The following is a 27,488-nucleotide window of genomic DNA, read 5'->3' as shown; positions in this document are numbered from 1 at the left end:
GAATTAATCGATCTACATATATGACTAATGTTTGACTCATGGTAATTTTAAGTCAGAAATTTAAAATAGTATATTTCGTCCACATTTGGTTATAGCACCCGATATTTTTAAGGGAGCCATGTAAAATGTCGTGGCAATTGTCATGTATTCAAAACAATATTTGACAATTTAGAGTCCATCTTATATCTTGCTAGATCTCCGTTATCTAGCTATATACCTCAACGAAATCAACATCAACGTGAAGGTCGGAAGTACTGTTTTAATACATTTGGCAAATACCGTTTTAATACATACAATACTCGCGGAAAATTGACTTAGCGCATTAAATTCCCAACCGCTAAATATTATCCGATTATCCATCAAAAATGATGACCCCTCGTCTTGTCCTAAACGAAACTAAGACGAAACGGCTGAAGCTAAAATCTTGAAATTTTGGGTGAGAGTTACTATTTGGAAATTCTACTACTACTAGAACGGTACGAAAAGGTACTAAATATGGTACCCTTTGTAGTGGACGAACCAGAAGAGCTCGAACTCTTAATTATGAATGAGGGTCACTTACGGAGTGTATGATGAAAGTACCAAAGGGTTTTTGGAAATTCACACCATAAGTGTGCGAATAGTACTAAAATATACTAACTTGATTACCATCCTGTGAACGGTTAGAGCTAAAAACTTTAAGTTTGGAATATGAATCACGGTTGAGGAGTAGGGTGGATGTAAGGATGAAGTTTTGGAAATGTGTACTCTTGTATACGAAAAGTACTAAACGGTACTAGGTTAAGTTAGGTTAAAGGATACGTGGTTTGGATGCGTTTAATAACCACTCCACTCGGTGACCTGCTGGTCCATTGTGTTCATCCCCTCTGAAAAAGAATTAATAGAGAGAAAGGAAAGAAGGGGAGGTAAGAACAAGTTAAAAAGCAGTAAGTTCAGCCGGGCCGAACTTTGAATACCCTCCACCATTTGGAACGAATTTGGAAATTTAAAAAAATAAAATCCTTAAAAAATTCTTTTAAATTTTAACAAGTAAGCAAAAGCTACAGTCGAGCGGACCGACCGTTGAATACCCTACAACACTATAATAAACGATACAGTTTATATAGGCGAGATACTCGAAAGAATTCCACAAGATACTGTGACAAATAATAAAAGAAAACCATCAGGTTTCGTTCTCTAATTTTCGAATAATAGCAACTTTAACTAATTTGCTCATTTCCAATTTATTGGAAGATGTTGCACGTAAATGATCTTCCTAGATCTGGATCCAATATTTCCCAAAGACCTATAATCTCTCAAAAGTGGCAAAAGATTAACATTTATTATTGGTTTTTGACTGAAACGCATCTATATGAGATACAGACATTTGACTATATTCTTCAACGAAATCAGCGTTAACGACATAGTCAGAAGTGTGTCTTTCCTGTATTTGTGAATTCTCCAAAAAGTCACTGGAATGGACATTTTCGTATTTTGTCTACAAAAGTTGGCAAACTATTTCACACATTGAATATTTTTGGATGGCCATCCAAAACTGCTTGGCTTTTTGCAATGCCCGTAACCCCCATTCAAAATCGCGTGAGGATCGGGCAATAATTACGACCTGCTGACAATTTTGCAGTTTTTTTGGTCCATTTCAACCCCTAAATATATGTCGATCATCTCCAAAAAGAGTAGGCTTCTATTCTGACCCTCATCTGATCCCCATACAAAATTTAGTTAGGATCGGGCCATAAATACGATCTGTATATGATATCCTGATATCCCAACTACTTAGTTTTGTTAGCTGTAGAAATATTACCAAATGTTTAATTCAAAATGAAAATATGCCAAAAAATATGACAAAATGGAAAAAATATGAGAAAAAATTACAAAATCAATATTTTCATCTTTAGAGAGATATTCTTATACGATTTTTTAGACGTTTTTTCTTTCCTGCCAAGAGGCCATTCTGAATTAATGAGAACTGTCGAAATCAGTTCAGCCGTTCTCGACATATATGAGATCTTTCAAGCATATCTTCTTTGATAAACATATATATCGCACATATTTTGCTATATAACCGATTTGTTGGATCTTAACATCAATGTAAAGATCAGAAGTAACCCTTTCATGGCTTTGTGATTTCGCCGGGATTTAAAATATTCGCGGTTTAATGAAAAATTTTGAATTTTTTTCAACAAAAAAGATATGGTCTATTTTACCCGCTTAATATTATCCGATGACCACCCAAATTGGTAGGCTTCTTCCCCGCCCTAAACTCTATCCACATGCGAAATTCCGATTCGTCGATTGGTCTATAATTGCGACCTGTATAGCCACTGCAAAATCCGACATTTTTTCTGTATTTGGTCCATTTCAACCCCTAAATATTTGGCGATCATCTCCAAAAGAAATAGGGTTCTATTCTGACCCTAACCCCACCTCCATTCTAAATTTCGTGAAGATCGGGCTATAATTGCGACCTGTAGAGTGATTACAAATTAACATGGACAGACGGACAGACGGACGGACGGACATACATAGCTAGATCGACTCAACTCGGCGAGATAGGAAGATCCATATATACTTTCCTATGTGGGAAATCAATATTTCGAGGTGTTACATAATTTTTGGCCCAATCAAACTTATAATACCCCCAACACATAGTGTTGTAGGGTATAAAAATACCGAATATTGCCGTTATATTGGGATCTATACGACGTGGACCTACATAGGCATTGTTTCCATTAGCCATTACCATATTCAAATTCGAAACATTAAATAAACGGTGAATAATGTAGCTAAAATCATCAAAATATCGTATATGGGGAGGTACCATTATATCGGAGCTGTGCGAAGACCTGGACCAGCATAGACAATTTTCTGTCGCAGGCTGTAGCATCCATTGCAAACTTCAAATAACACATCACAAACAATTTCGGTGGGTATTGTACCTAAAATCAGCAAAATACCGAATATAGGGAGGTACTGATATATGGGGCCTATACGAAGACCTGGACCTGCATAGACATTTTTCTGTCAAAGACTGTAGTTCCCATTACGAACTCTAAATACGTAATTTGAAAAATTGCCGCAAAAATCATCAAAATACCGAATATAGGGAGGTACCGTTATATGGGGGATATACGAAGACGTGGATCTGCCCAGATAATTTTCTGTCATAGTTGAAACAATTCCGGTGAATAATGTCGTTAAAATCATCAAAATACCGAATATCGGGAGGTACCGTTATATGGGGGCTAACCTGCCTACAGACGAACATGGCTAAATCGACTTAGAATTTTACGCTGATCAAGAATATATATACTTTGTTGGGTCTGACATGAGTATTTCGAGGAGTTACAAACGGAATGTCAAAGTTCATATACCCTCCATAGTATGGTGGAGGGTATAAAATAGAGAAGAAGGATAGAGTTAGAAGATAGGGATAAACAAATTATGATAGTCAGTCTTTGCCTGCTACTGGTTCACGTTATGAGAAGGAGAACAAGTCGGACAGAATTTGCTTACCCAGTAGCCTCTACCGAGTGCTCTCTATGTTTGGTATATGGATGAAACGGTACTAAATTTCGTACAATTTGAATTTGGAGAAACGAATGGAGCTGGATTTATGACATTGGAAATTAACATTACTGGCGGAGGTAGGATTGGTATATGTAGGTAATTTTCGAAATTTGTGCACGGAATTCTGAAATTTGGAAATGAGATTACTATTGCATTGTATTATGGAAATTTTCACGTATGTGTACCAAATGTCATTAAATTAGATATAATTTGAATTTGGGTGAACCAATAGAGCTGGCATCCTGAAATTTAGATATAAGATTACCGTTCAGTTTTGGAAATTTGTACTTATGTGAATTAAATTGACTAAATTTGGTACAATTGGGTAAACCAATAGAGTTGGAATCCTGAAATTTGGAATAAAGGTTACTGTTTGGCATATGAACGTAGTTTTCGACATTTGTACTCATGTGCACGAAAGGTACTGAATAGTACCAAATTTTGTATTTCGTGAATGGATAGTGCTTGAAATCTTAAAATTTGCTAAAGGATCACTGTTAGTGTTAAGGATTGAGATTTGGAGCTGGTTTTGGAAATACGAACTAAAATGTACTAAATTTAGTAAGGGATTGAGTTGGAAGTCTCAAATTTGACATTAGTATTACCTTTTGGTGTGGTTGATGGTTGGCGGGGGATTTAGAAATTCGTACTTAAAAGTACGAAAAGCACTAAATAATATAAACATTGAGGAAGTAATTGGACTTGAAATTTGAATTGAGAGTCTTTGATGTAGTGTGGGATAGACAAACTAATGGGTTTTTCGAAATTCTAACAACACGTGTACCAAATGTATTTGAATGCTGTACCTATTCGAATTATGTGAACGAATAATGGTAAAAACTTTAAATGTTGTATGAGAATCAATTCGTGCACCCATTTTTATACCCTACAACACTTTGTGTTGGGGGTATTATAAGTTTGATTGGGCCAAAAATTATGTAACACCACGAAATATTGATTTCCCACATAGGAAAGTATATATGGATCTTCCTATCTCGCCGAGCTGAATCGATCTAGCTATGTATGTATGTCCGTCCGTCTGTCCGTCTGTCCATGTTAATTTGTAATCACTCTACAGGCCGCAATTATGGCCCGATCTTCATGAAATTTAAAATGTAGATGGGGTTAATGTCAGAATAGAACCCTATTTCTTTTGGAGATGATCGCATAATATTTAGGTGTTGAAATGGACCAAAAACTGAACAATTCTCTGATTTTGCAGTGCCTCTACAGGTCACAATTATAGACCAATCGAAGCGAAAGTTAGCATGGGGCTAGATCTTTGAGCTGGGCAGAAGCCATCCAATTTTGATGGTCATCGGGTAACATTTAGTGGTTGAAATAGACCATAGCATTTGTTATAAATAAAAGTCAAATTTTCCATTAAACCGCGAATATTTTTAATGCCGGCGAAATCACTAATAGACGAAAAGGTCAATTCTGATCGTTACGTAGATGCCGATAGTAAAAATTTCGGAATATATACAATGTATATATACAAAGGAAGGGGATGCTTATATCTCCAGAATGCTTATATCTCCAGAATGGCTGGAGCGATTTTGACAAAATTTATCAATTCAGAATGCCCTCTTGGCATAAGAGAATAAAATCTAAAAAAATCGCATAAAAAGATGCCAATAATGATGTTAATATAGATTTTGTAGTATTTTGTGACTTTTTTTTATTTTTTCATATTTTTTATCGCATGCGATTTTTTCAATTTGACTTATAATATTGAAGTGTATATTTTGTAATATTTTTGCACTTTACAACACAGGTGGGGATTATTATTTATATAGAGATTGCAATTATCATTCGATCCTCACGAAATATATTAACATTAAACATATGTGATATCCGAAATACACAATAAGCGAACTTCTAGCTTTTTTATGCTGATTTCGTTGACGAATATAGCCAAATTGCTTTTGGAGATGATCGCAAAATATTTAGGGGTTCAAATGAACCAAAAACAGAAAAAAAATCCTGATAACACAATTGAAGCCAATCGACACGCCTGAGAAGATAGTTAAGCACAGTGAGGAATTCTAGCATTTTACATGACCATTGCATTATATTTAGCCGTAAAATGGACCACAAAAACTAACAGCACGACGGAGTGCATAAATATAGGGAATATGTCCTTGGTCAAAATGCTAAGGGTAATATCTGGGCAGTGCTCCGTGACATAATTTCAAAAGCGAAATCTTCCAAAATGGATTTGGACATGAGGTGGCTTCTCACATATTGTAGCAAAGACCTAAAATGGTAAAGACTAGACAAAATGCATTTTGAGCAAATGGTTTGTGTCTACAATACATAAAGTAACAGCTCATGGCAGAGACATATTAATATAAAAACCACAATTACAAAAACAGATAACAAATAAAAATTTGAAAAATCCAAAATTTTGGTTTCAAAATTCTATTCCATGGACCTTTCCGAAAATTTGCACATTGCCTTAGCGGTTTAAACCAGTCAACATTGGTAACTATGTTGTCATGATATCGTAACAACAGAGTTATTTTCACAGGGTTACCATATCTTGAACCTGTCTTGTCCTATCTTTACACTTCTATGTCTTTGATTGTAGTGTTGTAGGGTATCACATGGTCGGCCCCGCACGACTTTGCTTACTTTTTAGAAATATATTAGACAGAAAAGTCCCGTTTGTATATACGTATAACTTTATTTTATGCAAATCAACTATTTTCGATGTACATGGAGATTAGCACTTCAATTAATAACATGAAATGATGATCTTTTATTTAATACATTCCACATTCCAAATCCATTTAACATAAAAACATATACAGGGTGAGAAAAAAAAACTGCAACCAATTTCAGACTGCTGTCATTTCTAAGCCACTCATCCGACAGCTGTTAAAATTATTCCATCCAGTGACAGCTCATTTTATTGTTTACAAGCGTACAAAAGCATTTTGGTGAGAATTTCCCAGAAAAAAAGTTATTCGTGATGGAGTTCAATCGTGATTTCTTTATATTTGGCTGGAAACCACAATGTGCCAAAATACCGCAGAGCAAAATTCGGGCAGCGTGTGACGGTTTCATTGGTCGTTTTTAAGCCATAATTCGTGCCAAAGGTGACCAACTTGAACAAATCTAAACTTATTCTAAAATTTGATGCTATTTCCGACATTTTTTGACGGCGTTTGACTTTGTTCCAGACTTTTTTTTATATCACCCTGTATATGCATATGAAGTAACGGACATTTGCTAGTTGATCCATAATTGTGAACTGAATATCAGGAAAATTTGCAAATTTCAAATTTCAATTTTAACCCTAAAATATTTTGCAATGATCTCCACAAATAATAGACTTTTATTCTGACCCTAAGCCTAACTCCATGTTTGCGAAAATGGATCATAATTGGGGAGTGAATACAATTTTACATGGTCGGACGTTCGGAAGAACACACATAGCTAGATGGACTCAGCTCGGTGAGATCTGAAGACTGATATATAACAGAATCAATATTTCGTGGTAGTACAAACTTTTTTTTGATAATGATCATAATTCCCTCAACCCATAGTGTTAACAAGTGCAACGATATTTGTTTGATTGATAAAAAAAAATTCATCTATGTGTGTGTGTGTTACCTTCTATCAAATTCATCATCTTCATCAAAAATAATTTCTTTTTTAAGAACTTTTCATGTAAAACAATTTCGAAACATAAGAAATCATAATAGTTTTATATGTTTGGACATCAAAAGTGTCTTTTAACTTGTTTGGATAAACACGCTTGTCGGATTTGCAATTTAGTATTCAAAACTTTGTTGCTGCTGTTGCTATTTTGTGTTTTTTTTTTCTTAAATGTCGTTCCATTAGACAAGACGACATAATATTTTCAATGGGGGGTCATAATGTCCCCGTTATTTCTTTGTATTTCAAAGTTTTTCCAGTCAAATTCATATAAGTTCAAACATGTGAACTTGCGCTTGTGTCTGTGTGTGTTTGTGTGTGTCTAAGTGAGTGAATGTCATGAAATGTAATATGTAAAGATTTAGACATTTTTCCATGTATCTCCATAAAATAGAGTGTTAAAAATTGCAAACATTCTTGGGTTTGGTGCTTTTTTGTTTTTGTTTCTTTCGTTGAAATGAAACAACAGTCGGAACCCCTTTTTTATTGGTCGCCATCATCGACACCATGGTATGTATGTACGTGTGTGGTATGCGGGCTTGTAGTGCCACACAAAAGTTTTAAATGTATTTATCTCCCACTGGGACTAACATAATAATGGTGCTCAGTTGTATGTCGAACTGCCGATAAGTGTGTCCGTCCATCCGCTCGTCCCAAGATTTCAAATTGTACGGAAATTGATAATAATTCTTTGCAAATGAAATTGTTCCACTTTCAAGGCGCACGAACACCAACATTTCCACACTCACACACAACATGTATACCGCACATCCTTTTTATACCCTACACCACATAGTGGTAAGGGTATTATGTCTTTGTGCATTTGTTTGTAACATGGAGAAGGAAACGAGATAGACCCATAGTTACTTTTGAGAACCTTCATAGAATCACTTTCTGAGTCGATTTATGCATGTCAGTCCGTCTGTCCGTCCGTCCGTCCGTCCGTCCGTCTGTCCATGTATTCTTGTGAACAAAATGCAGGTCGCATTTATTATCCGATTGAGATGAAATTTTCCAAACAATATTTTTTTGGCCCAAGGACGAACCCTATTGAAATTGGTGAGAATCGGATCAAATTTAGATATAGCTCCCATATATATCTTCATCCGATTTCGGGTTAAATGTGCACCAAATATCCACTATCAGTCCAAATTACCTGAATTTTGGCACACCCAACCGAGTTCGGCCTAGAAGCAAGTATATCAAATTTGGAGAAAATCGGTTCAGATATAGCTATAGCTCCTATATATATCTTTCATCCGATTTGATCTTTAAGTCCCTCACATTCCTACTATGCACTTCACAACCGTGATATTTGGTACCAGGTATTAGATGGAGCACAGAAATAGCTGTTTTAAATTTTATTGAAATCGGTTCAGATTTGGATATAGCTCCCATATATATCTTCATCCGATTTCGGGTTAATTGACCACCAAATGGCCAATATCAGCCCAAATGGCCCGAATTTTGGCACATGTGACCGAGATTAGCCTTAAAGCAAATACAACAAATTTGGAGAAAATCGGTTCAGAAACAGCTATAGCTCCCATATATATATTCATCCGATTTCGGGTTAAATGTGCACCAAATGGCCGATATAAGTCCAAATGGACTGAATTTTAGTACATCGGACCAAATTCAGCCTAGAAGCAAGTATATCAAATTTAGTGAAAATCGGTTCAGATATAGATATAGCAACCATATACATGTTTCATCCGATTTAGAGTTTTAGTCCCACACATTCGTAATATTCACTCCACAACCGTGATATTTGGTACCAGGTATTAGATGGAGCACAGGAATAGCTGTTTTAAATTTTATCGAAATCGGTTCAGATTTGGATATAGCTCTCATATATATCTTCATCCGATTTCGGGTTAAATGTGCACTAAATGGTCAATATCAGCCCAAATCACCAGTCTAGAAGCTAATACGTAAAATTTGGAGAAACCCGGTTCAGAGATAGCTATAGTTCGTAAAATGCACGATAGAATTAGATAGATTTTGATTTTGTACCAAATATCTCATAGAGCTCTGAAATGCCCTGTATAAACCTTTTTACGAGAGCTCTACTAAATATGCATAGTGGTGTAGGGTATCATATAGTCGGCCCCGCCCGACTTTTGAGCTTTCCTTACTGGTTTAAGTATGGCAATACAAAGAAACTTCTCTGTTCTATCATCCTGCTCACACACACCCAAACACTGAACATTTTATTGGAATATTTCTTCAACTTGTTATTGAGGATATTAAGTTTTGTTCGTATTTTTGGGCGATTTCAATTTGAATGATGTATTTTGAGGCTTTTTCTTTTCTACAGCGTAGCGTTGTTTACTCACTTTGCATAGAAACGCAAATATTTTCACAACACACATTCGAGAAACATTTAAATCCTAAGCAATTGTGAAAGAATTTCGTTCGTTTAGCACCAAACTTTGTACTACTATTGGGGACGTACGTTTGAATGTGCCAATGGAAATTGTTAGGTTTAGTACCGTTATTAGGAATTGTGTTTTTTTACTGCATTTCCTTTATATTCGGTCATCAAATGACCTTTTTCATTCCAAAGTCCCTTTTATTTCTAGTTTCACGGAGAAGGGTGTTGAGAATTATAGTTAATTGGAATAGATTGTATAATGAATTCTGGTCCAGAGTAGGAAGCAATTTATAGAGTGGGGTCAGTACTTAATGACCGAGTCTTATGGTAAAAAGCAAACGGTTGGCAGAGAATATGCAATATTTGTGTACCGATCACCATATTTCGACGAGCTTAGTCGATCTAACTATATGCAAAGTTTGTGGTACGCCAATCTGTTAATTTTAAATTATAACAAGTAAGCAAAGGCTATAGTCGTGCGGGCCCGACCTTGTGATACCCTACAACACTACAATATGTTAGAAGCCTCTTTATATCGAAATCCATTTTAGAAGATTTCTCTTTTAAAATTATGTCATGGAGCACTGCCCAGATATTACCCTTACCATTTTGACTAGGGACATTTGCCTAATAGTTACGCACTCCGTCGTGCTGTTAGTTGTTGTGGTCCTTTTTATAGTTAAATATAATCCAATGGTCATTCAAAATTCTAGAATTCTTCCCTGTCCTTAACTCTCCTCTCAGGCGTGTCGATTGGCTTCAATTGTGTGATCAGTAATTTTTTTCTGTTTTGCTTCATTTGAGTCCCTTAATATTTTGCGATCATCTCCAAAAGCAAAAAGCCGTTCTGCATCTACAAATTTTGACCCATCTATATGATTTGCTTGTCTACGATATTTGGCTATATTCATCAACGAAATCAGCATAAAAAAGCCAGAAGTTCGCCTTTTGTGTATTTCGGATATAGCCTGTAAGTAATGTTGGTATTTTTTCACACAAAAGTAGAGGTCCAATCCTCCCGCTGTCCTTTGTTTTCTATTTGCGACTTTATAGCGGCTGCAAAATCAGGAACATTTTTAGTGGTTCGTCCATTTCAACCGCTAAATATATTGCGGTCATCTTTGAAAACAATAGCTCTTCTGAGATCGGACGATAATTGCAATCTATATATAATAACACCAACCCGTGTTGTAAGGTGAAAAAAATTTACAAAATGTACATTTCAATATTTTAAGTCAAATTGAAAAAATCGCATGCGATAAAAAATATGAAAAAATAAAAAAATGTCACAAAATGCTACAAAATCTATAATAACACCATTATTGGCACATTTTTATGCGATTTTTTTAGATTTTATTCTCTTATGCCAAGAGGGCATTCTGAATTGACAAAATTTTTCAAAATAGGTCCAGCCATTCTTGAGATATAAGCATTCTTGCTAACATCCCCTTCCTTTGTATATATGTATTGTACATATTTCGCTACATATATCCGATATATTTACTATCGGCATCTACGTAACGGTCAGGATTGAACCTGTTCGTCTATTTGTGACTTCGCCGGGATTAAAAATATTCGCGGTTTAATGGAAAATTTGATTTTATTTAACACAAAAGTCATGGCCTTTGCACCCACTAAATATTACCCGATTACCATCAAAATTGGAAGGCTTCTGCCCAGCCTTAAGCTCTAGCCACATGCTAACTTCCCTGTAGAGCAACTGCAAAATCAGGAATTTTTTCAGTATTTGGTCCATTTCAACCCCTAATTATTATGCGATCATCTCCAAAAGAAATCTTCTATATCTATAAAAGAGGAAAATGTTTGTATGTTTGTTTGTTTGTTTGTTTGTAATTTATGGACTCGAAAACCGCTGAATAGATTTTCCTCAAAATTTCCATATATACTGCAACATCGCCTGAAAGTAACATAGGCTATATACATTTTTGAATTTCCACTTGGAACTGGAGATATAGCATCAGAATCGGAGGTACCTCCCAAAAATTCAGATTTTGTATGCACATATCTATTGATTGGTTGAAGATACAGTCTCCAAATTTGGAATATGTAACGGAATTTGGAACAAAAATAAGTTTGTCAAATTATATTGTAATCGGTTCAGATTTGGATATAGCTCCCATATATATTTTCGACCGATTTCGTTCATTTGATGCCTCAAACACAATATGAATGTTCGATTCCAATGAAATTTGGAATGTGTGACGGGATTTGATCCGAAAATAAATTTGTCAAATTATATTGAAATCGGTTCAGATTTGGATATAGCTCCCATATACATTTTCGGCCGATTTCATGTATTTGGTGGACCAAACACGATATGTATTTCCAATTGTAATGAAATTTAAAATAAGTTACGGAATTGGGAGCAAAAATTAATTTGTCAAATTATATTGAAATCGGTTCAGATTTGGATATAGCTCCCATATATATTTTCGACCGATTTCATGTATTTGATGCACCAAACACGCTATGTATCTCTAATATCAATGAAATTTGGAATGTGTAGCGGAAATTAAAACGAATATACACTTGTCAAATTATATTGAAATCGGTTCAGATTTGGATATAGCTCTCATATATATTTTCGACCGATTTCATGTATTTTATGCACCATACACGATATGTATGTTCGATTCAAAAGAAATTTAGAATAAGTAACGGGATTTTGATTAGAAAATAAATTAGTCAAATTATATTAAAATCGGTTCTGATTTGGATATAGCTCCCATATATATTTTCCGCCGATTTCACATATTTGATGCACAAAACACGATACGTATTTCCGATTCCAATGAAATTCGGCATGAGTGGCTAAATTTGGTACAAAAATAAATTTGACAAATTATATTCAAATACGCTCAGATTTGATTATAGCTCCCATATATATACTCAGCCGATTTCACATATTTGATGCACCCAAAGCGAGAGAGACAAAATCTGGCACCAGCAAAAATTGCCAAATTATATTGAAATCAGTTGAGGTTTGGATATAGCTAACATATATATTTCGGCCGATTTCATACATATTATGCACCAAACACGATATATATGACCGATTCCAATGAAATTCAGAATGTGTGGCGGAATTTGGTTATAATAATAAATGTGATAAATTAATTGGAAATTAGTTAAGATTTGGATATAGCTCCCATATATATATTCTCGGCCGATTTCACATATTTGACGCACCAATTTCAATGAAATATGAAAGGTGTGGCGGAGTTTGGTGTAAAAGTAATTTTTTTAAAATTATATTTAAATCGGATCAGATTGGGATATGATTTTAATAAGAACCATTGATCCACAACGCCTTAGGCTATCACTAAAAAACAACACAACAATTTATTTGAAATACGCTTATTACAGCGAAGTATGTTGCTATCTCGAATTCACTAATTGCAATAGAAATGCCACTCTACTTAAAAAAATTGCAGTTTCCTGCACGCTTGGTATTTGCTATGAAATAAATAAATCCAAAGGACAAACCATTCGTGTATGCATGTCATGTTACTGCTTTTGCAATGATTTTGTTTATTAACGCATTAAATTAGTGCAATATTTTTTTTTTTTAATTTTTAAATAAGTTTTTCTTTATCCAACATATATTCGTAAATAAAATTTTGAATGCATATAAAATCAAAAGGGGTAGCGAAGCGCACCGGGTTCAGCTAGTAGGGTTATATTCTGGCCCAAACCCCACCTCCATTCTAAATTTCGTGAAGATCGGACCATAATTGCGACCTGTAGAGTGATTACAAATTAACATGGACAGACGGACAGACGGACGGACGGACATACATAGCTAGATCGACTCAGCTCGGCGAGATAGAAAGATCCATATATACTTTCCTATGTGGGAAACCAATATTTCGAGGTGTTACATAATTTTTAGCCCAATCAAACTTATAATACCCCAACACATAGTGTTGTAGGGTATAATCACCCTGCAGGTCGTCATTATGATCCGACACTGAAGTGATTCTTAGCTATTAAAAGTGCGAGTTGGACAAAAAACATAATTTCATCTTGATTTTAGAGGAGTTCTACCGGTCGCAATGATTGAGCGAATGATGAGATACCGGAGATCCATAGGAAAAACAACAAATTGTTAATATATTTTCAACTATCCCGAAATTTTGCATGGTCTCATAGTTTTGCTCAAAAACCGTGACCATGTGACAATATATACAGTACTAGGAAGAACCCGCTACATCGTCAGCGAAAGCCCACTTTTAAATTTTGGATTCGTTTCAACAGTTCGTGTTAGGTCTTTTTAATTCTCAAAATGCACAATTTATTAATTTTTAAAAACATTTTTAAATTAAAACTTAGTACTAATTTCAGACTTTCAAGGTTCCTATCTAAATATACTGAGGAGAATCTATACATTTTTATACCCTACAACACTATGTGTTGGGGGTATTGTAAGTTTGATTGGGCCAAAAATTATGTAACACCTCGAAATATTGGTTTCCCACATAGTAAAGTATATATGGATCTTCCTAGCTCGCCGAGCTGAGTCGATCTAGCTATGTATGTCCGTCCGTCCGTCTGTCCGTCTGTCTATGTTAATTTGTAATCACTCTACAGGTCGCAATTATGGCCCGATCTTCACGATATTTAGAATGTAGGTGGGGCTTGGACCAGAATAGAACCCTATTGCTTTTGGAGATGATCGCCAAATGTTTAGGGGTTGAAATGGACCAAATACTGAAAAAATACCGGATTTTGCAGTAGCTATACTGGTTGCAATTATAGACCAATCGATGCGGAACTTCGCTAGTAGCTAGAGTTTAGGGCGGGGAAGAAGCCTACCAATTTGGATGGTCATCGGAAAATATTTAGCGGGTAAAATAGACAATATCTTTTGTGTTGAAAAAAATCAACATTTTTCATTAAACCGCGAATATTTTGAATCCCGTCGAAATCATAAAGCCATGACAAGGTTACTCCTGACCTTTTCATTGATGTTATTTTCCAACAAATCGGATATATAGCAAAATATGTGCGATATATATGTCTATCAAAGGAGATATGCTTGAAAGATCTCTTATATGTCGAAAACGGCTGAACTGATTTCGACAGTTCCCATTAATTCAGAATGGCCTCTTGGCAGGAAAGAAAAAAACGTCTAAAAAAATCGCATAAAAATATCTCTCTAAGGATGAAAATATTGATTTTGTAAAATTTTCTCATAGTTTTTTCAATTTTGTCATATTTTTGGCATATTTTCATTTTGAATTAAACATTTGGAAATATTTCTAAAGCTAACAAAACTAAGTAGTTAGAATATCAGGATATCATATACAGATCGCATTTATGGTTCGATCCTTACGAAATTTTGCATGAGTATAAGATGAGGGTCAGGATAGAAGCCTACTCTTTTTGGAGATGATCGCCATATATTTAGGGGTTGAAATGGACCAAAAAACTGCAAAATTGTCGGCAGGTCGTAATTATCGATCGATCCTCACGTACATTTGAATGGGGGTTACCGCACATTACAAAAGCCAAGCAGTTTTGGATTGTCTACTTTAGTAGACAAAATACGAAAATGTCCACTCCAGTGACTTTTTGGAGAATTGACAAATACAGGAAAGACGCACTTCCGACTATTTCGTTAACGCTGATTTCGTTGAAGAATATAGTCAATTGTCTGTATCTCATATAGATGCGTTTCAGTCAAAAACCAATAATAAATGTTAATCTTTTCCCACTTCTGAGAGATTATAGGTCTGTGGGAAATATTGGTTCCAGATCTAGGAAGACCATTTACGTGGAATATCTACCAATAAATTGGAAATGAGCAAATTAGTTTAAAGTTGCTATTATTCGAAAATTAGAGAACGAAACCTGATGGTTTTCTTTTATTATTTTTTACAATATCTTGTGTAATTCTTTCGAGTATCTCTCCTATATAAACTGTATCGTTTATTATAGTGGTCGGCCCCGCTCGACTGTAGCCTTGCTTACTTTTTTTTTTTTTTTTTTTTTGTCTAAAACTATTTCAACGTCTCCACATGTAAACCCTAGAAACCAAAATTGGTTAAATTTCAGAATTTCAGTTCTATCCTTTCAAATAATAATACATTTAGTAACAATTAGAACACATATCCAAAACAATCTACATCTCTCCATCCTAGACACCGAAAGTGATTCAAAATTAATACTTTTCGTACATTTAGTACTTTTTGAATAATTATAGCACGCGTTTAAAAAACAACCACCAGATACCACCAAAGACCTAAATTTCAAATTCCGGAATTCCAGCTGTATACATCCACTCAATACGACATTTAGTTTTTAGTACTTTTCGAACAACTATAGTACGCATTTCCAAATCCACGTCCAGATTTCAACCGCTGAAACCAATAGTTATGTAAATATTACACAGTTTTATTTCTAATCCTACACACAATACTAAATGTTGTATCATTTAATATTTTTGGTACAAATATAGGACGCGTTCCATTATCCAAATACCAAATTTCATATTTCAAGCACTATCTGCTCATCCAATACCAAATTGTGCCAAATATAGTTATATTTAGTACTTTCCAAAACCAAGTATGTACCACAAACGTACCACCAGCTTTGTTCATTCACTCAAAACAAAATAGTACCAAATTAAGTACTCATTAGTACAGGGTGAGATGAAAAAACTGCAGCCAACTTCAGACTGCTGTCATTTCTGAGCTACTCGTCCGACAGCTGTTAAAATTATTCCAGTGACAGCTCATTATACAAAAGCATTTTGGTGAGAATTTTCCATAAAAAAGTTATTCGTGATGGAATTCAAGCGTGATAGTGTGATTTCTTTATATTTGGCTGGAAAACCATAAGTGGTTATCGTGAGAGCACTCCAGCATTTCAATGTGAATAAATTTTTTGTGTCTCGTACCATTGCTCGTTACCGTGATACTGGTAGCGTAGCCCGACGTCAAGGAAGTGGACGGAAGAAAAGAGCAACATCAGCAGAAATGGTTCGAAAAGTAGAGAAGCGACTTGATCGTGGCCGAAAAATGGCTCGTGAGCTGAAAATAGCGCAATATTAAATTCGGCAAATGTTGAAAAATGAGCTCGGGGTAAATCCATTGAAGTGCAAGAACTAACTAACATTGAAGTGCAAGAACTAACACAGAAGCAAAAAGAAAATAGACTCAAAAGAGCTAAAGAGTTGCTTCGCTTGGCCGATAGTGGTGAACTGTCGAATTAGGTTTTCTCCAATGAGAAAACATTCGTTGTCCAGCAGTTTGTAAACAAACAAAATGATCGTATTTACTTGTCAAAGATGTCAGCTGAAAATGTGAAACTTCGGTTGGACACCAGAACTCAAGCGTCGGCCATGGTGATGGTGTGGGCCGCCATAACAGCCGATGGTCGCTCTCCGCTCGTATTAATCGACCGTGGCATCAGAATAAATGCCGAATATTATCGCGAAAATATTCTGTAGGGAGTGTTAAAGCCTTGGGCACGCAAACATTTTGGCCGCAGACCTTAGGTTTTCCAACAGGACACAGCACCATCGCACTCAGCACACGCCACCCAAGAATGGTTACAAAATGGGGTTCCTGCTTCATTTCCAGCGAACAATGGCCACCAAAATTTCCGGATACCAATCCGTTGGACTACTGTGTCTGGACCTCAAACAAGCGCTTCGCAGGGAATGGGTCAAAATACCGCAGAGCAACATTTGGGCAGCGTGTGAAGGCCATAATTCGTGTCAAAGGTGACCAACTCGAACAAATTTAAATTTATTGCAAAATTTGATGCTATTGCCGTCATTTTTTTGCTTTCATTCAATAAAATTTAGAAAAATAATGTAAAAATTATGGCGTTTGACTTTGTTTCAGTTTTTTATCTCACCCTGTACAGTTCTTACACTTAGTACACATTTCCAAAACGACCTGCTTACATCAACCCCATTTCCAAGAATTGATACTCATATTTCCCAAATTTTTAGATTTTACCACTATTCACATAATTCCTCTTTATATCAATACTACTTCTAAAAATTATTTTTTTTATTAATTTTTGTACTAAAACCAAAAGGTAATAATTTGTCGAATAATTTTTCGAATTTCCAAAATTTCTGTCTATCACACCCTACCCACAACATTAACAAACATGCTTAATTGGAAGATTCTAGCTTCAGCCGTTTCGACTATATACATATATAGATTTCAATTTTTTTAGGATTCCAACTCTACCGGTTCTCCCAAAATTTTAATTTTACAAAATTTAATACCATTTAGTACACATAAGTACGAATTTCCAATACTACCTACATACCTCAGTCCGACAATGCAAAAATAATTGTATTTCCAAATTTCAGCATTCCAGGTCTATCGGGCCAACCTTATCGAAATTGAACCAAATTTAATAGCATTTTCAATTTAAAATTTTTAAAATTTCAATTTCCTCCAAATTCGAATTGTAGCAATTTTAGTGCTCTTTAGAACTTTTCGTATATATGAGCATACACTTCCAAAACTACATCCCTACTCTACTCCTCAACCTTGATTACCATTCTTAATTTCAAATGTTTAACTCTTATCGTTCACATGATACGAAATGGTACCAAATATAGAACATTTTGGTCCTTTTCGTTTATTCATAGTACACATTTCCCAAAACCCAGCCTTATCTGACACTTTCGGACTGAATATCCTTCCAAACATATTTTAAGGTATTTCTAAGAATATATTTTCAAGGTCTTTAAAAGCTGTGGTCATAAATTTTTATTAAGAATATCTTTTCATCATGGTTATAGGTTGGTATAAGAGTATCGCCGTAAATTATTTTAAAATTAGTTGATAGGATTTTTTAGAGGACATTATAATGTATTGTGCAGAACCTTAGATTTTTTACTCCGCTTCACCGAGTTGGAAAACTGAAAAAATTAACTTTAGCTCTCTTCAAAAAAAAATCCTTTACATCATACCTAGTGTCCTACAAGGACACTAAAAGCTCCCATCAATTGAAATCCAAACACGTACGTGACAGTCGAATAAGGATCTCTGACGTTGTTCTCGAATGTAATTTTATAGATAAATTGAATGCAAAAAAGAGATTTTTTTCTGTCCAAAATGAAGTCGTCACTTTCATGCGGTGTTTACTTTGGTTTGACGCCTGTTCCCACATTTTTTCTATTCCCACTCACAGTTTTCGAGAGTATCCTTTTACGCCCATCAAAAGGATTTGTAATTGTCAATCGCAGTGTGTAGCAGGTGGTAAGAGGGAGGATGACTAATTCAGGGTCTGTTTGACTTCAGTTGCCCGTTCATTGAGTAGAGGCCACATTTTCGAGAACGAGAGAATCTGCAATGATGTGACGGCTGTGTTTTTTTGGGCGAGGGAGATTAACGTGGAAGGATACCAAAGGATTGTTATTTTTTCCTCTACGTTGTCTAGGCATTTTGCGGCTCTTCGTATAAGTTGATTCGTTATTTTTCTTTTCGTTTCTCCCTTACAACTTGTTGCCGCCTTAATTTGCTTGTTGTTATTTTTTTCCTTTTGAGGCAGTTTCCTTGCAATTCGTTTTGCGGCTGTGAAAGTGTGAATGCTTTTTGTTGCTGTACCGAATGTCCTGTAGCTGAATTTATGTTGTTGCTGTTATTCCATAGCCATTTACTGTTCATCGTCGTTAATCTTCCATAATGAGTTGTGAAAAACAAATTCGTTGCCGCTGTCGTCACCAAAGCCATCGTCGTCGCCGTCGTTGTCCTCGCCGTCATGCCCGTCCTCATCTTGGTTTCGTCATTTGTGTTTAATTGTGTTTTGTGTATTTCAAACAACAAGCTTCAAGTGTTCTGCACTCATTTGGGTCGTAGCGAAGCGGGCATGGCAAATACAAGGATAGAATGAGTGAAGGAAAACGGAAAATAAACAAACATCCATAAATAGAAAAAAAAAAGTAAAAATAACACGAAACGAAACTATTGAAGGAACACAACCCGTCCAGAGATGTATGGTAGGCAAGCAGACAGACGAAGCAAAATCCAAAATGTATTGCCGGAAAATTGCCATCCTGTGCGAGTAGTTGTGTGGGAGCTGATAACAATATTTGTACTAATTTGGCATTTTGTTAAGTGTACTTTACTGCCACTTTATCTGACACTTGATGCTCTTTTAATTGCGCGCCAAAACGTTTTTATTCAAGTGCTTCATTTTGTTCTTCAAGTTTTCACAGCTACGGCTCACTCTTTCGGCTGTTGAAGCTGTTGCTGGTGGCATTCTGTCGTTGTGTTGTCGTCGTCGTCGTCATCCCATGGCCATACACACACGTACATATGACAAATTGTATGTACCGTAATTTTGTTTGCTGTTCATTTCGGGCACAACTATGACGTCTGCAAGGGGCTCAAGTGCCCTGGAAATCTTTTGGTGAACTTGTCGAAATTTACTCTTTTTTCTTTTTTTTCACAGTGATTGAAAATGAAAAAAAATGTCATCTCAAACTATATACATTTCAAGAACTTTCATGTCCTTAATATTCTAAAGAGCTACATTCCCTGGTTTTTAAAAACAGGGTTTCAAGAAGTTTTAAAGAGAAAATTTCCCAAGGATATTCCATGCTATAGGTGTGAGTTTTTCAATGACATTTTCCTCAGACTTTTAAAGAAACAGTTTTTAAAAGAATATTCAGATCAATAGTTCCCATTTTTTAAGAATATAAATCTTCGATTTTTATACCCTCCACCATAGTATGGAGGGTATATTAAGTTCGTCATTCCGTTTGTAAAGCCTCGAAATATACATTTTAGACCCCACAAAGTATATATATTCTTGATCAGCATAAAATTATATGTCAATTTAGGGATGTCCGTCCGTCTGTCCTTTTATCTCTCTGCCCGTCTGTGGAAATCACTCTAGCTTCAGAACGAAATGAAGTAGGTTGTTAAAGTTTTACCCAAAAGCATATTATATTTGCAGGACTTTTGGTTTTGAAAATGTAGGTCCACATTTTAACGGTACCTCCCGATACTCGGTATTTTGATGATTTTAACGACATTATTCACCGGAATTGTTTCAAATTCGGTATTTGAAGTTCGAAATGGATACTACAGCCAATGACAGGAGATTGTCTGTACAGATCAACGTCTTCGTATAGCCCCCATATTTGGTATATTGATTTTCTTAGCGACATTATTCATCGAAATTGTTTCAAATTTGATATTTGAAGTTCGTAATGGATACTGCAGCCTCAGGCAGATAATTGTCTGTGCAGGTTCACATTTTGGTATATCTCCCTATATATATGATATTAGCTTCATTATTAACCGCATTTGAATATTGTAATGGCTTATGACAAAAGTTGCCCATGCAGGTCCACATCGTCGTTCAGATGACGGCTACATTTGGTATTTTTAAGATTTTAACATAATTTTTTATTGAAATTTGCCTAAATTCGATCTAAATTTTGGAGGGTATTCAAAGTTCGGCCCGGCCGAACTTACAGCTGTTTTACTTGTTATTTTGAAAACTTTGAGAAATTGAGTCGTGTATTCGTAATAAAATATTCGTTAAGAACTTCTATGTTGCGGGTTTTTAGCGCATTTTTCAAAGACTCTAAATTGTAAATTTTTAAAAAAAATAAATTTATAAGTACTTTAAAAAATTGAGGACTTCGCGACTTTTTGAAAATCTTTTTAAACTCATGTTGATATAGAGAAATAATTTCAGAAATGAATGAAAGATTATTTATAGACTTTCAGAATTTAAACCAGTAAATTTTTTCAAAAAAAAAAAATTAAGGGCAATGATTTCAGATCCTTAGTCTTGGATTTGTAAAACGTATTTTTTTCAAGGATATTTAGAATTTAAGACTAAATTAGATTTCAGTTATGGATTGTTATAACTTGTTTTTTACAATGACCCTTTAGCCTCAAGTCGTGGGTTTTTCAATAACTTTTTTATCTACAATTTAAGACCCTAATTAGCAGATTTTTAAAAATTGTTATTTGCAAGGACCTTTAGGCGGTATCTCGTTGATTTTCAAAACGTATTATTTTAAATGATCTTCATACTTTAAGTTGAGGACTTCAAAAATAATCAAAGACTTATACAGCTTGAGTCGTGTATATTCCAAGAACTGATTTTCAAGGGCTTTTACAGGTTGTGTTATGTATTTTTCAAAAAGGTATTTTTTTATGAGGCTGTACACCTCGAGTCGTGGATTTAAAAAAGTAAAGTTTCTGAAGACGTGAATTTTTTATAATTTATTATGGTCAAAAAAGTATTAATAACCTTTAAGTATTCCAAACCTTGAGTTGTGGATAATCCAAAAAAAAATTTAAGGACAAGGATTTTAGATTCTATTTTTTTCAAGAAAATTTAATAGTTATGACGTGGATTTATAAAAATTTCGGATTAGACTTCAGTCGTGGCATGTTATAACTTATTTTTTAAAATGACCTTTTAACCTTAAGCTTTTTTATCTGCAATTTTGAAGATTTTAAGTAGCAAATTTGTTAAAAATATTTTTTCAAGGTCTTGAACGCCTAATTAGTAGATTTATGAAAATTGTTATTTGCAACGACCTTTCAATGATTTTCAATGATCTTCATACCTTAAGTTTTGAATTAAAAATAAACAAAGACTTACACAGCTTGAGTCGTGTATGGTATGGTATTATGGTATTTTTTCATGGGCCTGTACACCTCGAGTCGTGGATTTAAAAAAGTATTGTTTCTGAAGACGTGATTTTTTTTATAACTTATTTTGATCAAATAACTGTCCAAAATTTTAAGGATGAGGGTCTTGGATTTTTCAAAATTACTTTTTAAATTCCTATCACGCTTTGATTCATGGATTTAAAACAAGTATTTTCATCTTTCGAATAACTATGTGAATCCATGTTAGATTTAAAAAAAACAAATCATTAAAACCACTGTCTCCCAACTCTTGACGTATGTGAAGAAAAATAATGAGTCTTCATTGACAAGTTTGCGTGTTTTGTGTGAATATATGTATTCGTGCACCTATGTATGTCTGTATGTTTAGAAATACTCATGCCGCTGTGTTTCAAACTGTTGCAACTCCTTAACGGGGTTTCCTTAACAAGACACACTTTAGGAGCTCTTCTGCTCTGATGACAGTTGTTCTTTTGCTAATGTTTACCTGCTGAGCTCAGGGACTTTTGCTGGGTGATGTCTATCCACAAATTCCCCAAGTGTAAATATTAACACAATTAAATGAAAGGCATTCTTTCTTTTTGGCATTCAACGAATAAATAACGACAGCAACAACAACAACAACAATAGCACCGGAAATCTCTCAACAATTATGCCGCACTTGACATTTGTGTGTTACTCTTTCTTTGGCTGTTTTTGCAAACAATTATCACAGCTTAATTGTCTTAATTATTTGAATAACTGTGAATACACCAATCTAACGGTTGTTTTTTCATTTTCTTCTTCCTCCTTCTCTTTTTCCAGTTCAATTCAAATGATTCCAACTGCCATCAAGCTTCATTGAATACAACTACATCCCCGGGCGCGATGAGATCTCCCAACAACACCATTACTGGCCTGTCAGCAGACACAACGACATTGACAGCTGCTGCCGCAGCCGCTGCGGCCACAGTTGGCACTGAACTGCTGCAACAGCATTCAATTAATTCCATAATTGAGCAGCGACGCCAGGACTTTCTAACCCGTCACGCCAGTACAACAAGAGACGCGGCCAACACAACGCTAACCAATTCAACAAACTCAACATCGGATACCCTAACCTCAACATTAAATGGTAAGTGAACACAATCAGATTTGCATCGTCCACCTAGTCTGTCTTCGACTTCCATTGGCATTGAATCTCGTCATTTTTTTTATTCCCCTCATTGATGCGATTACGATTTCAATCGGGATGCCAATTTCATTTAAATAGTTGTTACTGTTGTTGTGTTTTTATTTATGTCGGAAAGGTAGCTCGGTCGATTTTCGTCTGTCGATTGAGAAAGGGCAATGCAGTGGCTCCTAGAAACCACAAAGAATATTTACAATAAATTTCCCAAGTGCTTTTGGATCTATTGACGCGGACTTTGAAAGTGTATTTTATCAAGAACGTTTCGAAACGGCTTTCAAAGTTGCAGTCGTGGATTTTAAAACGTTTTAAAAGATTCGAATTTCAAATAAATTTTAGTGAGAACATTCAAATTATGTCGTAAACATAATAAAAACAAGTAAAAAAGCAGTAAGTTCGGCCGGGCCGAACTAGGAATACCCTCCACCATTTGAAACGAATTACAAAATTTTCAAAAAATAAAATCAATTAAAAATTCTTTTAAAATCTTTAAAATATCTAATATAGGAAGGTGCCGATATATGGGGGTATATACGATATTGTGGACCTATAAAGATAAATCTATGTCTGCGTGTAAAGTACTCACAAGGAACTCCTTGTGTGGATTTTCAGATAATTCAATTGGAAAAAGTATCTAAAATCATCAAAATACCGAATATCGCTAACCTATAGAGAATTCTCTGTCGGGGGGTAAAGTGCTCACAAAGAACCCCTTGTGACCATTCCGTTGAAAAATACGGCTAAAAACATCAAAATACCGAATATCGGGGGTACCGTTATTTGAGGGCTATACGATATCGTGGACGTATATAGATAATTCTCTGCCGAGGTATAAAGTACCCGTAAGGAACTCCTTGTGTGGATTTTCAGACAATTCCTATGAAAAATGTGGATAAAATCATAAAAATACCGAATATGGGGGGGTACCGTTATATGGGGGCTATACGATATCGTGGACCTGTATAGACAATTCTCTCTCAGGGGGTGAAGTACTCACAAGGAACTACTTGTGTGGATTTTAAGACAATTCTATTGAAAAGTGTGGGTAACATCATCAAAATACCGAATATCGGGGGTACAGTTATATGGGGGATATACGATATCGTGGACCTATATAGACAATTCTTTTTGAGGGGGTAAAATGCCCACAAGGACTCCTTTTGTGGAATTTCAGACAATTCCATTGAAAAACGTGGATAAACTCATCAAAATACCGAATACCGGGGGTACCGTTATATGAGGGCTATATGATATCGTGGACCTATATAGATGATTCTCTGCCGAGGTATAAAGTACCCACAAGGAACTCCTTTTCAGACAATTCCGATGAAAAATGTGGGTAAAATCATCAAAATACCGAATATCGGGGGGTACCGTTATATGGGGGATATACGATATTGTAGACCTGTATAGACAATTCTCTCTCAGGGGGTAAAGTACTCACAAGGAACTACTTATGTGGATTTTAAGGCAATTCCATTGAAAAATGTGGCTAACAACATCAAAATACCGAATATCGGGGGGTACAGTTATATGGGGGATATACGATATCGTGGACCTATATAGACAAATCTTCCTTTTGTGGAATTTCAGACAATGCCATTGAAAAATGTGGCTAACATCATCAAAATACCGAATATCGGGGGTACCGTTATATGGGGGGTATACGATATCGTGGACCGATATAGCCCATCTTCGAACTTGACCTGTCTGCAGACAAAAGAAAGATCTGTGCAAAATTTTAGCTTCCTATCTTAATTCGTTTAGACTGTAGCGTGATTACAACAGACGGACGGACGGACAGAAGGACTGACAGGGCTAAATCGTCTTAGAATTTTACGCTGATCAAGAATATATATACTTTGTTGGGTCTAAAATGATTATTTCGATGAGTTACAAACGGAATGACGAACTTAATATACCCTCCACACTTTTTTTGGTGGAGGGTATAAAAAAGATTTGTTTTCAAGAATTAAGAAAATCCTCTTTTCTCACACCAATAGTCCAACATTTTTTGCTTTCATTCAATAAAACTTGAAAAAATGTAAAAATTATGGCGTTTGACACTGTTGCAGTTTATTATCTTACCCTGTATATCTTCAAAAGTCTTATTTTTAAACCTATTATTCTAAGGATTTCCATAGTCGTGAATTTTTTAAAAAATATTTTATTTAAGATTTTTTTATTACTTTCCATGCTGTGGATTATTTAAACATAATTTTTGAATGAATGTTTTTTTTTTTTTTTTTTTTGGATTTAAACAAAATATGTTCAAAGCATTCGGAAACGTGAATAAAAACAATATCTTCAAGAACTTTTAGAATTCTGTTTATTTTTTTTTTTTTTTAATATATTGTGAACGTCGTGGATTTTATATGAATATGTTTACCACGTTCTCTCGGTGTCGTACAATATAATTATTTTCAAGGCTAAGCTTTCAAGTAGAAAATATTATAAATTTTTAAAATTTGACGACTTCCACATTCGTGGATTTTTTTAAATATTTTATCAACGATTTTCGTAGACTTGGATTTATGTCGACTTTCACACCCGTTAATTGTTTTGAATTTTCTCACGAGTTCCACTTTCTAGAATCTTTAAACATTTGGTCATTACTTACAGAGGAGTACATTTTTAAAAAATACAACTTCAGCACTTTCAGAGAAAGGGTTTATTAAAAATATTTTTCGGACTTTCAGAACCGTGATTTTGTATTTTAAATATTTCTCTAAATTTTCAAAGTTGTGGATTTTTCCAGAGTAATTCAAGACTTTCAGTGTTGAGGATTTTTTGAAATGTGTTTTATGGCTTTTAGATTTCTAAATATTTTTTAAGAACTTTCCATTGTGATTTTTTTTAATATATTTTTATTTCTCAAAAAAAAAAAAAAAATGAAAACATAAGCCGATGTGATATACTACAAACATATTGTAGTATATCACATCGGCTTATGTTTTAATTTTTTTTTTTTTTTTTTTTTTTTTTTTTTTGAGAAAGCCCCCTTATCTCTAAATCCATTTTGGAAGATTTTGTGTTTGAAATAATATCATAGAACCCTGTCCAGATGTTAACCTTATCCAATATTTAGGCACTTCTTCATATTGTTAGTTATTCAAAACAATTTCATACGAAAGTTGTAGTCCATTTTACAGCTAAATATAATCCAGTGGTCATCCAAACTGTTAGACTTGTTCCCTGTCCTCAGCTCTCTTCTCAGGAAAAAAACTCCGTGTCGATTGGTTTTCAATTGAGAACTGTAAAACGATTTTTTGGTCCATTTGAACCCCTAAATGTACATCTTTAAAAACAATAGCCTTTAATTCTGACTCAAACCCTACCCCCATGCAAAATTTCGTAAGGTTCGGACGATAAAAGCGACTTGTATATAATACTCAAACGCTTAGTGTTGCGGTGTTACAAATTTTATTTCGATGTTTCGAGGTGTTGTAAATTTTCCACCATAGCATGGAGGGTATATTAAGTTTGTCATTCCGTTTGTAACACCTCGAAATATACATTTTAGACCCCACAAAGTATATATATACTTGATCAGCAAAAATTTCTATGTCGATTTAGCGATGCCCTGTCTGTCTGTCCGCCTGTGGAAATCACTCTAGCTTCCGAACGAAATGAAGTAGGTTGATAAAATTTTACTCAAATATGAATTATGTCTGCAGGACTTTTGGTATTGAAAATAGGTGATGTAGGTCCACGTTTTGGTATAGCCCCCATATAACGGTACCTCCAATTTTTCGGTATTTTGGTGATTTAAGCGACATTATTCACCGGAATTGTTTCAAATTTTTTATTTGAAGTTCGTAATGAATACTACAGACTATGACAAGAAATTGGCCACGTCTTCGATTAGCCCCAATAACCAACGGCTCCTCCCTATATTCGGAATTTTGATGATTTTAGGTACATTATTCACCGATTTTTTTCAAGTTTCGCATTTGAATATTTTATTGGTTTCTGACAAAAGCTGCCTATGCAGGTCAACATCGCCGTATTGATTTGACAGGATTTTTAAACGATGTTATTTCTTTGGAAAATT

The 27,488-nt window shown here is 34.9% G+C and overlaps 1 protein-coding gene across 4 annotated transcripts in view; it reads left to right on the top strand.

Annotated features, from left to right (window-relative positions):
• LOC101895133 (myb-like protein P) overlaps positions 1-27,488 on the top strand; it is a 166,358-nt gene that overhangs the window by 96,696 nt on the left and 42,174 nt on the right. For all 4 annotated transcript variants that reach the window (XM_059127064.1, XM_059127063.1, XM_059127062.1 and 1 more), the window contains one exon: positions 23,071-23,380. In XM_059127064.1, coding sequence (XP_058983047.1) covers positions 23,134-23,380 — 247 coding nt within the window. In that variant the 5' untranslated portion in view covers positions 23,071-23,133. The remainder of the gene's footprint in view (positions 1-23,070; positions 23,381-27,488) is intronic.

Source organism: Musca domestica, unplaced genomic scaffold (assembly GCF_030504385.1).
Source record: "Musca domestica strain aabys unplaced genomic scaffold, Musca_domestica.polishedcontigs.V.1.1 42, whole genome shotgun sequence".
Taxonomy (NCBI): domain Eukaryota; kingdom Metazoa; phylum Arthropoda; class Insecta; order Diptera; family Muscidae; genus Musca; species Musca domestica.
Note: the sequence above shows the minus strand (reverse complement) of the source record. Positions and strands in the feature narration are given on the sequence as shown.